At 42.8% G+C, this 12,095-nt stretch overlaps 1 protein-coding gene across 1 annotated transcript; it reads right to left on the reverse strand.

Moving 5' to 3' along the window:
• Positions 1 to 2,690: 2,690 nt before the first annotated feature.
• Positions 2,691 to 5,380, reverse strand: LOC121582700 (homeobox protein vent1-like). The gene is made up of 3 exons (XM_041898712.2): positions 4,416 to 5,380; positions 4,056 to 4,288; positions 2,691 to 3,946 (listed from the first exon to the last, which is right to left on the reverse strand). Exons 1-3 carry the CDS (start codon positions 4,711 to 4,713, stop codon positions 3,659 to 3,661), a joined length of 819 nt encoding a protein of 272 aa, XP_041754646.1. The 5' UTR covers positions 4,714 to 5,380; the 3' UTR covers positions 2,691 to 3,658.
• Between the last annotated feature and the right edge of the window lie 6,715 nt (positions 5,381 to 12,095).

Raw genomic sequence — 12,095 nt, forward strand, 5'->3', positions numbered from 1 at the left:
ATATATTATGATTATTTAGGCACATTTTAGGGTTAGGAAAGTATGTATGAATCATAAGGAAAACTGGTTTGGAGAGTCTTTAAACAATACATGTATTGAGGAATCAAAACGACAGTGGTTTGATTTATCCTGAAAGTTGTCAGGATAAAGTGTACAATAAGGTTGAACAATTGTCCCATAAATCTACCCTAATCCTTACTAATCATCAGTTGTATGACAAAGGTCCAGTCATCATGAAACGTGCTACATGTGGTCTGAGTTCCATAATGATTCAAATAGGCTACAACCTATTGCACAACATTAGCCTAATATGATTCACTAACAACCCTCAGGAGCAGCTACACAGACATTACATTTACATTTTAGTCATTTAGCAGACGCTCGTATCCAGAGCGACTTACAGTTAGTGAGTGCATACATTTTTCATACATGACAGAGGAAAGAACGGTAAACGGAATGGAATGATGCCAAATGTAAGCTACTAAAGTGACACCTATAAATGTATGAGGGTATTACTGACGGTGGCTCCTGATAGTGGCTAATATTGAACATGATACAAATTGTAAAATAAAACAGAAAAACCCAGGCATATAATTAAAACATTCTAAAGCACAAACATCAATTTGGCAGGTTCAGCGATACAGAAGCCTATAGCTTGGGTCGCCAAATTTCATCCACGCAAGTTATGAGGGACACAATTACAATTCTGAATTATGGCACAACAATTAATAGCCTACTTCAATGTGGAAAATGGGCAGCAATACATATCATGTTGATATGATTTTCAGTTTGCTTCCATATGACTGGTTTCACATTCATCACCAGGGATCATAAGGAAAAATTATCTAAAACAATTGCTATGTGTATTTACAATCCCCTTCTCCAAATGGATTACTCATTTACCTAGCTCAAAATTATCTAAAACAATTGCTATTTGTATTTACAATCCCCTTCTCCAAATGGATTACTCATTTACCTAGCTCTTATCAATAGTTCTTATCAATTTATAATTTACAGTTCATGAAGAATGATATTATTTCTATCAGAGAAAAGAAAGTAGATGCTTTTCTCACTTGGAACAGGCAGGTTTGCTCGACCTTATTTATGGTTCCCCTATGTCTAAAGGTGGTGGAATTATGAGAGAATTAAGTCAAGGTCAGAATATGGCATCTGTAGACACACCTCTGCCACACCTTCATTTCTTAGATCTCAACCCCAAATATGCTATTCTCATGCTTAAGTTCAAGGTCAGAATACACTGAGAGAAAATTGCATAAAAAGGGAATTACGTTCCATTTCGGCACGCTTAGCTCGGGTTGGAATCAGCCCCATACTGTCTATACACACCATTCACATACATATACAGTATATTATTTATATTCTGGACTCAGGCCCATAAGCTAATTTCCTGCAATTATAACCATATTGCTATGGGGTTTTATACTGTGTATTTATATACTGTATTCTCGACATAGCTTATTCTAATATACCGTGTGGTGCCAGGATAACAACCTCTCCCTCAACGTGATCAAGACAAAGGAGATGATTGTGGACTACAGGAAAAGAAAGAGGACTGAGCATGTCCCCATTCTCATCGACGGGGCTATAGTGGAACAGGTTGAGAGCTTCAAGTTCCTTGGTGTCCACATCACCAACAAACTATCATGGTCCAAACACACCAAGACAGTCGTGAAGAGGGCACGACAAAGCCTATTCCCCCTCAGGAGACTGAAAAGATTTGGTATGGGTCCTCAGATCCTCAAAAGGTTATACAGCTGCACCATCGAGGGCATCCTGACTGGTTGCATCACCGCCTGGTATGGCAACTGCTCGGCCTCCGACCGCAAGGCACTACAGAGGGTAGTGCGTACGGCCCAGTACATCACTTGGGCCAAGCTTCCTGCCATCCAGGACCTCTATACCAGGCGGTGTCAGAGGTAGGCCCTCAAAATTATTTTATTTCAGCTCATGAAACATGGGACCAACACTTTACATGGTGCATTTATATATTTGTTCAGTTTATTTCTACTACTGTACATTGCATTTTAGTTACACTGTTTTGTACACACAGCATATGTATTTACATAGCACACTCTAATCCCTCTTGCACTGGCTCTATTCACACTCACTAGACTCTACCCACACACTCACACATACTACACTAGCACTCCAACACACACACACACTACAAATGCCCAAGCACACAATACACACTCACACATGCATATTGACGCCACACACACACTTTTTTTATGTGGACACATACCATGCTGCTGCCCTTAGGGGGAAGTGTAACATTGCTAATTTCTCTGACATCTTTGCTGCCAGGGAGTTCAAAGCTCGCATTGACTCCTTTTTCTACATCCTGGGAAGCTTTTCATATACACTGCTGCTACTCTGTTTATTATTATATCCTTATTGCCTAGTAATGTTTTTTACCCCTACACACATGTACGTACTGTATAACCTCAATTACCTGAACTACCTCCTACCCCCGCACATTGACTCGGTACTGGTACTTCCTGTATATAGCCTCGTTATTGTTATTTTATTGTGTTACCATTTCCTTTTTTATTGAGCAATTTTTTTTCTTACTTTTTAACTCTGTATTGTTGGGAATATGCTCATAAGGAATCATTTCACGGTAAAGTCAACAGGGTAAAGTCTACACCTGTTGTATTGGGCGGCATGTGACCAATACATTTGGATTTGGTTTGATTTCATATATCTACTGCTGTACATATCATTCTTAGTATATTTTGTGTCAATTCATCCGGTGTAGATATGCATAGATTGCATTTGGATTACTGTTATAGTGCTATTTGTGTTGACCTTGAGCCACTATCGTTTCTTGTCTAGCCTCTTTCCTGTCTATGCCCATGTCTGCTTGGTTTCCCGTCCTCTTGCCTGACTCTATTGGTGGCGTGATAAAGACAGTTCCTTTAAAAATAATATACATACACACCTGATGATAATTATATAGTACATTGATAAAAATAAAAATAAATGTATGCACTCACTAACTGTAAAGTCGCTCTGGATAAGAGCGTCTGCTAAATGACTAAAATGTCAATGTAAATTACTGCAGTCACAATGTGGTTGTCCAGTCATGCATCTGGATTACAAAACATGTTTCATAATATGTTTCATACATCATGTTTCAAAATATGTTTCATACATCAGACAGGTGTAGTCACTAATCCTCTTTTAAACCCATAATGATTCTGCTTTTATAATATATGTACTGGAAAAATACCTATAATTGCTAGGTAGCACATTACTGCACTGTTGGCGCTGCACCTGAGTTAGCATCTGCAAATCTGTGTATGAGAACAATAAACTTTGATTTTGGTTTGATTAATCTTACACTTATCAGAATTAAATTACGCTAATATGCCCATGCCCTTACAGAGAAGATTGCTGATTTACATACTGTCAAACCACAAAACTGTTGTGCATAAGCTAATTGTTCAGCTGGAAGTTGTTATGCAGTGTTGTAACATTACATACGAATAAAACTAAATAAAAAAGAAATGTTGTGATATAAGATATTCTTGAATGATAAATAGACTTTAATCTCTGCACACCTTTAAACAAATTATTTACAAAAATCCCATCCAAGATAAAAGATGGATTTGTAAGTGTTTGAGTCGAAAGTTCAGTCTGTAGCGTATAGTCTTAATATGTAATTAATATAGTAAAAATATGCGTTGGACATCGTTGGGTGGGGGTGCTGATGATAAGAAACCATCTGTTGCACCATGGGCGGATACATCGCGTGGTTGGCAGGGGTGTATGGTAGGTGCTGTCCACCGAAGCTGTGGTACTGAAATGGGCGCATGGGCTGGAACGTCATCGGAGACTGGGCGGGAGCGAGGTACTCAGCGCGCAAGTCTTGGAGTTCCTGTTTCTGTTTCATCCTCCTATTCTGAAACCAAGTTCTCACCTGAAACAAGAAACACATAACATAAAAACCATTAGAACCAAATCAACACTCGTATAATTAAATAGGCCTACAGCACAATGTATAATGTGCTTTTGCATTCTAGTCTTACCTGAGTTTCAGAGAGGTTCAACTTCAGTGCCGTTTTGACTCGATTTCCAGCATCTGAATACTTGTGCTTGTTGTATATCTTTTCCAACTTTTCAATCTGCGACGGTGTGAACCTAGTACGTACACGTCGTTGGGCTCCGTCTCTCTCTCCCTCGCTCCCCTCTTCCACCGAGGGACATTCCGAGAAGGCAGCCTCACTATCATACGCCGAGGAGTACCCACTGTTTTCTGAAACTGTGAAAAAATATCAGTTAATAAAATGCTTTTCAATAAAAAACACGATTTAAATGTGTTGTAACACCAAGTTTTACATGTAATATTAAATTAAATGTTAACATATAGTAGCCTAAATGTTGCTTACGACTTGGGGAAGAGCAGCTTGTCGGATGCAGAGGTGAGCTCAACCTGGATTCCTGATTCTTTGGTTTTTCAGTGGAATTCGTCAATTCAAACCTTGTGGTCTTTGGCTTTGGCTGGAGGTAGACCTTGTTAGAAGAGGTTGGAGGTCGAGGCTGGACCATGCAAGGAACATGGGGTTTGAAGTGGGTTAGCATAGTATGCACATGTCCAGTGTCCACAGGTCCTTCTTTCGGGTTGGTGTCGTGATGGCTCTTCGCCAACCAGTCTACAGAGAAGTTATTGACCATGTTTGCTTCCATGAGCTCAGCAAACTATCCGAGGAGGGTCAGAGCATATAGTGATATGGCCCTCCATATATAGGCCCGGCCCTCTCCAAGATTTGCATTTGCAAAAGTGCGTTAACGCCTGATCGATTCCCAATGATTAGGTCCTAATGGGTCCTTATTGAAGCCTAGAGCCACCAAGTCTGTGAGAACCAGCTGAGCTCATCTCACTGGGCACAGATATCAGTTCAACGACTAGTTTTGATTGACATTTGGTTGAGTTGTCGACTAATGTGAAATCAACGAGGAAAACAACGTTTATTCAACCAGTGTTTGCCCAGATGTGTTACATTTGTCCACCCCAGCTGAAAATATATGGAAACAACACATGGAGAGAGTCCACCTATGCATCAGAGTTCTAAGGTTATGATATGTTGACGCATATAGGCCTACAATGACTTGACATTTAAGTTGAGCCTATTCCAGAACGAATAAGATCACACTGAAAACAGCAAACCAATTAAAACCACTTTCTAATCAAGATAACAGGCTTTGCCACAGACCTAGTAAAACAGAAACCTAAACATGACTAAACTTGTAACATCATGCTGCAACACAAGTCAATGTCTATAGCTGTACACTCTTAGAAAAAAAGGTGCAACTAGAACCTAAAATGGTTATTCGGCTGTCCCCATAGGAGAACCCTTTGAAGAACCCTTTTTAGTTCCAGGTAACACCATTTTGGTTCCAGGTAGAACCCTTTTGGGTTCCATGTTGAACCCTTTTCACAGGCGTATCGCTGCAGAATGCTGTGGTAGCCATGCTGGTTAAGTGTGCCTTGAATTCTAAATAAATCACAGACTGTGTCACCAGCAAAGCACCCCCACACCATAACACCTCCTCCTCCATGCTTTACGGTGGGAACTACACATGCAGAGATCATCCATTCACCCACACCGCGTCTCACACCGACGTCAGTGCTTAATTTGAGCCAGATCCTGACGTAACAGGATCCGGCACCTCTCAGATTTTACCTTGTTTGTTCTGGCACCTATTTGCCCGGCTCCGGTACCTCATGCGGCATTATTTATACAATTTGTTCACTGTTTGCACTGTAAACATAAAAAAGGCGATCAGAGTTGAATCAAGTTATTGTTATTTTATTGTGTAACTTTTAATTAAATTTTTTACTTTCTTTTATTTTGTAAATATTTTCTTAATTATATTTCTTGAACTGCATTATTGGTTAAGGGCTTGTAAGCAAGCATTTCACGGTAAGGTCTACACCTGTTGTATTCAGCGCATGTGACAAATAAAATGTGATTTGATTTGAAGTTGCCTCCTGGTTATTTCTCCCACCTCCCAGAAAACCATCATGCGTGGTGATCCTTCTGTGCAATCATCCTAATCCTTCCACACTGATTTCAGACCTGCTCTCTTATTTGTACATATAGGTTATGAGGCTGGCCGGCGAGGTAATTCACTGATCTTGAAACAGGTCTTTGTAGTGGTGGTCAGCTAATGAAGAGGTCCTTACGTAATCACGTCACGTAGCCTAGGCTAGTCGTCTCCCTACTGAATTTGAAACTGAGGGAAAGGCAAATAAAAAATCAGTGCATCCACCGACGAAGTGCCCGGTGCCGGTGCAATTTGGACAGAGACCAAGCAAACTTATAACCCCTGGTTTGTCAAGCAAAATTCAAAGCTGGGCTGTACAACATGCAAAAAGGTAGGGAGTTTGGGCACGGAAATGCTCGATGAGGCTACTAGTTTGAATAAAAAGACTGCCTTGATTGTACACATCAGACTTGAGCTGGCAGATATGGATGTACAGGCAAACATTTTTATTGATCTTGTGGAACTGGAGGATTTATCTGATGGGGGAATTGTCCGTAATCTGTTATCTGGATTAGTGTGTAAAGTTCTCTCCAAAACCCTCATTGGAATTACGTGTGATGGTGCGTCTGTCATGCTGGGAAGCAAGAGCGGAGTAGCAACAAGGCTCCAGGCCCTCTTCCCTAATATAACTGTTTGGCACTGCTCGGCACACAAATCACATTTTATTTGTCACATACACGTGTTTAGCAGATATCATTGCGGGTGTAGCGAAATGCAGTAGTCGATGTGGTAATTGCAGGCTTTAGCTCGCAGTAGGCGATGTGGTCAAATAGATGGCAGCTATCAATCATTTTTAAATACTTATGGACAAGCTATATCAAATAAAATAAAATGTTATTGGTCACATACACATATTTAGCAGATGTTATTGCGGGTGTAGCGAAATGCTTTTGTTCCTAGCTCCAACAGTGCAGTAGTATCTAACAATTAACAACAATACACAAATCTAAAAGTAAAAGAATGTATAACATATACAGTGAGGGAAAAAAGTATTTGATCCCCTGCTGATTTTGTACATTTGCCCACTGACAAAGACATGATCAGTCTATAATTTTAATGGTAGGTTTATTTGAACAATGAGAGATAGAATAACAACAACAAAATCCAGAAAAACGCATGTCAAAAATGTTATAAATTGATTTGCATTTTAATGAGGGAAATAAGTATTTGACCCCCTCTCAATCAGAAAGATTTCTGGCTCCCAGGTCTCTTTTATACAGGTAACGAGCTGAGATTAGGAGCACACTCTTAAAGGGAGTGCTCCTAATCTCAGCTTGTTACCTGTATAAAAGACACCTGTCCACAGAAGCAATCAATCAATCAGATTCCAAACTCTCCACCATGGCCAAGACCAAAGAGCTCTCCAAGGATGTCAGGGACAAGATTGTAGACCTACACAAGGCTGGAATGGGCTACAAGACCATCGCCAAGCAGCTTGGTGAGAAGGTGACAACAGTTGGTGCGATTATTCGCAAATGGAAGAAACACAAAATAACTGTAAATCTCCCTCGGCCTGGGGCTCCATGCAAGATCTCACCTCGTGGAGTTGCAATGATCATGAGAACGGTGAGGAATCAGCCCAGAACTACACCGGAGCATCTTGTCAATGATCTCAAGGCAGCTGGGACCATAGTCACCAAGAAAACAATTGGTAACACACTACGCCGTGAAGGACTGAAATCCTGCAGTGCCCGCAAAGTCCCCCTGCTCAAGAAAGCACATATACATGCCCGTCTGAAGTTTGCCAATGAACATCTGAATGATTCAGAGGAGAACTGGGTGAAAGTGTTGTGGTCAGATGAGACCAAAATGGAGCTCTTTGGCATCAACTCAACTCGCCGTGTTTGGAGGAGGAGGAATGCTGCCTATGACCACAAGAACACCATCCCCACCATCAAACATGGAGGTGGAAAGATTATGCTTTGGGGTTGTTTTTCTGCTAAGGGGACAGGGCAACTTCACCGCATCAAAGGGACGATGGACGGCGCCATGTACCGTCAAATCTTGGGTGAGAACCTCCTTCCCTCAGCCAGGGCATTGTAAATGGATCGTGGATAGGTATTCCAGCATGACAATGACCCAAAACACACGGCCAAGGCAACAAAGGAGTGGCTCAAGTAGAAGCACATTAAGGTCCTGGAGTGGCCTAGCCAGTCTCCAGACCTTAATCCCATAGAAAATCTGTGGAGGGAGCTGAAGGTTCGAGTTGCCAAACGTCAGGCTCGAAACCTTAATGACTTGGAGAAGATCTGCAAAGAGGAGTGGGACAAAATCCATCCTGAGATGTGTGCAAACCTGCCAACAAGGGTTTTGCCACCAAGTACTAAGTCATGTTTTGCAGAGGGGTCAAATACTTATTTCCCTCATTAAAATGCAAATCAATTTATAACATTTTTGACATGCGTTTGTCTGTATTCTTTGGTTGTTATTCTGTCTCTCACTGTTCAAATAAACCTACCATTAAAATTATAGACGGATCATGTCTTTGTCAGTGGGCAAACGTACAAAATCAGCAGGGGATTAAATACTTTTTTCCCTCACTGTATATATATAAATATTAGGTCGAGCAATGTCGGAGTGGCATCGACTAAAATACAGTAGAATAGAACACAGTATATACATATGAGATGAGTAAAGCAGTAATTCAACATTATTAGAGTGACTAGTGTTCCATTTTAAAGTGGCCAGTGATTCTATGTATTTAGGGCAGCAGCCTCTAAGGTGCAGGGTGGAGTAACCAGGTGGTAGCCGGCTAGTGATGGCTATTTAACAGTCTGATGGCCTTGAGATAGAAGCAGTTTTTCAGTCTCTCGGTCCCAGCTTTGATGCACCTGTACTGACCTCACCTTCTGGATGATAGCGGGGTGAACAGGCTGTGGCTCGGGTGGTTGATGTCCTTGATGTTCTTTTTGGCCTTCCTGTGACATCGGGTGCTGTAGGTGTCCTGGAGGGCAGGCAGCGTGCCCCCGGGGATGCGTTGGGCAGACCGCACCACCCTATGGAGAGCCCTGCGGTTGCGGGTGGTGCAGTTGCCGTACCAGGCGGTGATACAGCCCGACAGAATGCTCTCAATTGTGCATCTGTAGAAGTTTCTTAGGGTCTTAGGGGCCAAGCCAAATTACTTCAGCCTCCTGAGGTTGAAGAGGCACTGTTGCGCCTTCTTCACTTCACTGTCTGTGTGGGTGGACCATTTCAGATTGTCAGTGATGTGTATGCCGAGGATCTTGAAGCTTTCCACCTTCTCCACTGCGGTCCTGTTAATGTGGATAGGGGTGTTCCCTCTTCTGTTTCCTGAAGTCCACGTTCAGCTCCTTTATTTTGTTGACGTTGCGGGAGAGGTTATTTTCCTGGCACCACTCACCAGGGCCCTCACCTCCTCCCTGTAGGCTGTCTCGTCATTGTTGGTAATCAGGCCTACTACTGTTGTGTCGTCTGCAAACTTGATGATTGAGTTGGAGTGGTTCTTGGCCACGCAGTCATGAGTGAACAGAGAGTACATATGAGGGGGCTGAGCACACACCCTTGTTGGGCCCCTGTGTTGAGGATCAGCGAAGTGGAGATGTTGTTTCCTACCTTCACCTTCTGGGGGCGGCCCGTCAGGAAGTCCAGGACCCAGTTGCACAGGGCGGAGTTCAGACCCAGGGCCCGAGCTTAATGATGAGCTTGGAGGGTACTATGGTGTTGAAGGCTGAGCTATAGTCAATGAACACCTTTCTGACGTAGGTATTCCTCTTGTCCAGATGGGATAGGGCAGTGTGCAGTGCGATGGCGATTGCATCATCTGTGGATCTATTGGGGCGGTAAGCAAATTGAAGTGGGTCTACGGTGTCAGGTAAGGTAGAGGTGATATGATCCTTAAATAGCCTCTCAAAGCACTTCATGATGACAGAAGTGAGTGCTACGGGGCGATAGTCATTTAGTTCAGTTACATTTACTTTCTTGGGTACAGGAACAATGGTGGACATCTTGAAGCAAGTGGGGACAGCAGACTGGGATAGGGAGAGATTGAATATTGAATATTGAGCTCCAAAAGAGAGACTGCACAATTATTACTGCACACAGTGCAGTCACCAGGGAAGTGAGGGTGTTCAGTGCAATGGCAGAGCAGCCATGCCGACAACTCAGCCAGAGAGGGATTCAGGATAACTATTTTCAAGGTATCAAACTGAATGGTGGAAGACCCAGCTACAGAGTCCTTAATCAGAGGGAGTTTTTCGAGAGCTTGGCGAGGAACATGGAGGCTAGAATGTTCTCTCAAGGAGGATGGGCGGTGGACAATACAGGATACAGCCAGTTCACAGAGGAGCTAAAGGTGCTTTACACGCAATACTGTCCGGAGGACGCAGGAGCACTGTATGGAGAAACAGAGATAGAATCTCTCTGCCAGCGGTTTGGCATTGACAGTCCACGTACGGTCATACGGGCCTACAGGCAGTACAAGGATCTCCAGTGCAGAATGCGAGATGGGATTTTCTCAAATGAATCTGATTTGCATCTCAACCCGCGCCTCTCTGCATACCTCCACCATATATAATAATATAATATGCCATTTAGCAGACGCTTTTATCCAAAGCGACTTACAGTCATGCGTGCATACATTTTTGTGTATGGGTGGTCCCGGGGATCGAACACACTACCTTGGCGTTACAAGCGCCGTGCTCTACCAGCTGAGCTACAGAGGACCACATATCAGGGCTACTCTTTCTGAACCTTGTTGGCCCACCCCTAACCAAATTCAACCCAGTCCCCTATGTGAGGTCATGGATTGCTAAAGATGTGTCACAGACACCAGGAGCAAAACAAGAAATAGGGAGGAGATGATGCACAAGGAAATGGCTGTGTTGTTAGAGGTTTTGGAAAACTAAGGTAGGAACATATTTTTCCTTTACAAACTTTTTCTGTACTGTGAAGTTAATCTGAATATGCACTTCATATTATCACATAGGCAGGAGGCCTATATATATTATAATATGTGTTCTGCTGTAGCCTACATTGATTAATTTTAATTGAAGTACAGTGAGGGAAAAAAGTATTTGATCCCCTGCTGATTTTGTACGTTAGCCCACTGACAAAGACATGATCAGTGTATAATTTTAATGGTAGGTTTATTTGAACAGTGAGGGACAGAATAACAACAACAAAATCCAGAAAAACGCATGTCAGAAATTTTATAAATTGATTTGCTTTTTAACGAGGGAAATAAGTATTTGACCCCTCTGCAAAACATGACTTAGTACTTGGTGGCAAAACCCTTGTTGGCAATCACAGAGGTCAGACGTTTCTTGTAGTTGGCCACCAGGTTTGCACACATCTCAGGAGGGATTTTGTCCCACTCCTCTTTGCAGATCTTCTCCAAGTCATTAAGGTTTCGAGGCTGACGTTTGGCAACTCGAACCTTCAGCTCTCTCCACAGATTTTCTATGGGATTATGGTCTGGAGACTGGCTAGGCCACTCCAGGACCTTAATGTGCTTCTTCTTGAGCCACTCCTTTGTTGCCTTGGCCGTGTGTTTTGGGTCATTGTCATGCTGGAATACCAATCCACGACCCATTTTTAATGCCCTGGCTGAGGGAAGGAGGTTCTCACCCAAGATCTGACGGTACATGGCCCTGTCCATCGTCCCTTTGATGCGGTGAAGTTGTCCTGTCCCCTTAGCAGAAAAACACCCCCAAAGCATAATGTTCCCACCTCCATGTTTGACGGTGGGGATGGTGTTCTTGTGGTCATAGGCAGCATTCCTCCTCCTCCAAACACGACGAGTTGAGTTGATGCCAAAGAGCTCAATTTTGGTCTCATCTGACCACAACACTTTCACCCAGTTCTCCTCTGAATCATTCAGATGTTCATTGGCAAACTTCAGACGGGCCTGTATATGTGCTTTCTTGAGCAGGGGGACCTTGCGGGCGCTGCAGGATTTCAGTCCTTCACGGCGTAGTGTGTTACCAATTGTTTTCTTGGTGACTATGGTCCCAGCTGCCTTGAGATCATTGACAAGATGCTCCGGTGTAGTTCTGGGCTGA

The sequence above is a fragment of the Coregonus clupeaformis genome, chromosome 1 (genome assembly GCF_020615455.1).
Source record: "Coregonus clupeaformis isolate EN_2021a chromosome 1, ASM2061545v1, whole genome shotgun sequence".
NCBI classification, from domain to species: domain Eukaryota; kingdom Metazoa; phylum Chordata; class Actinopteri; order Salmoniformes; family Salmonidae; genus Coregonus; species Coregonus clupeaformis.

Bases quoted from the DNA above. Each gene is read 5' to 3' on its own strand.
- LOC121582700 (XM_041898712.2), bottom strand. From the start codon at position 4,713: ATGGAAGCAAACATGGTCAATAACTTCTCTGTAGACTGGTTGGCGAAG. The intron at 4,289-4,415 runs GTAAGCAACATT...ATTTTTTCACAG, and splicing joins AAGCTGCTCTTCCCCAAGTC to TTTCAGAAAACAGTGGGTAC. The intron at 3,947-4,055 runs GTAAGACTAGAA...TTCTTGTTTCAG, and splicing joins TGAACCTCTCTGAAACTCAG to GTGAGAACTTGGTTTCAGAA.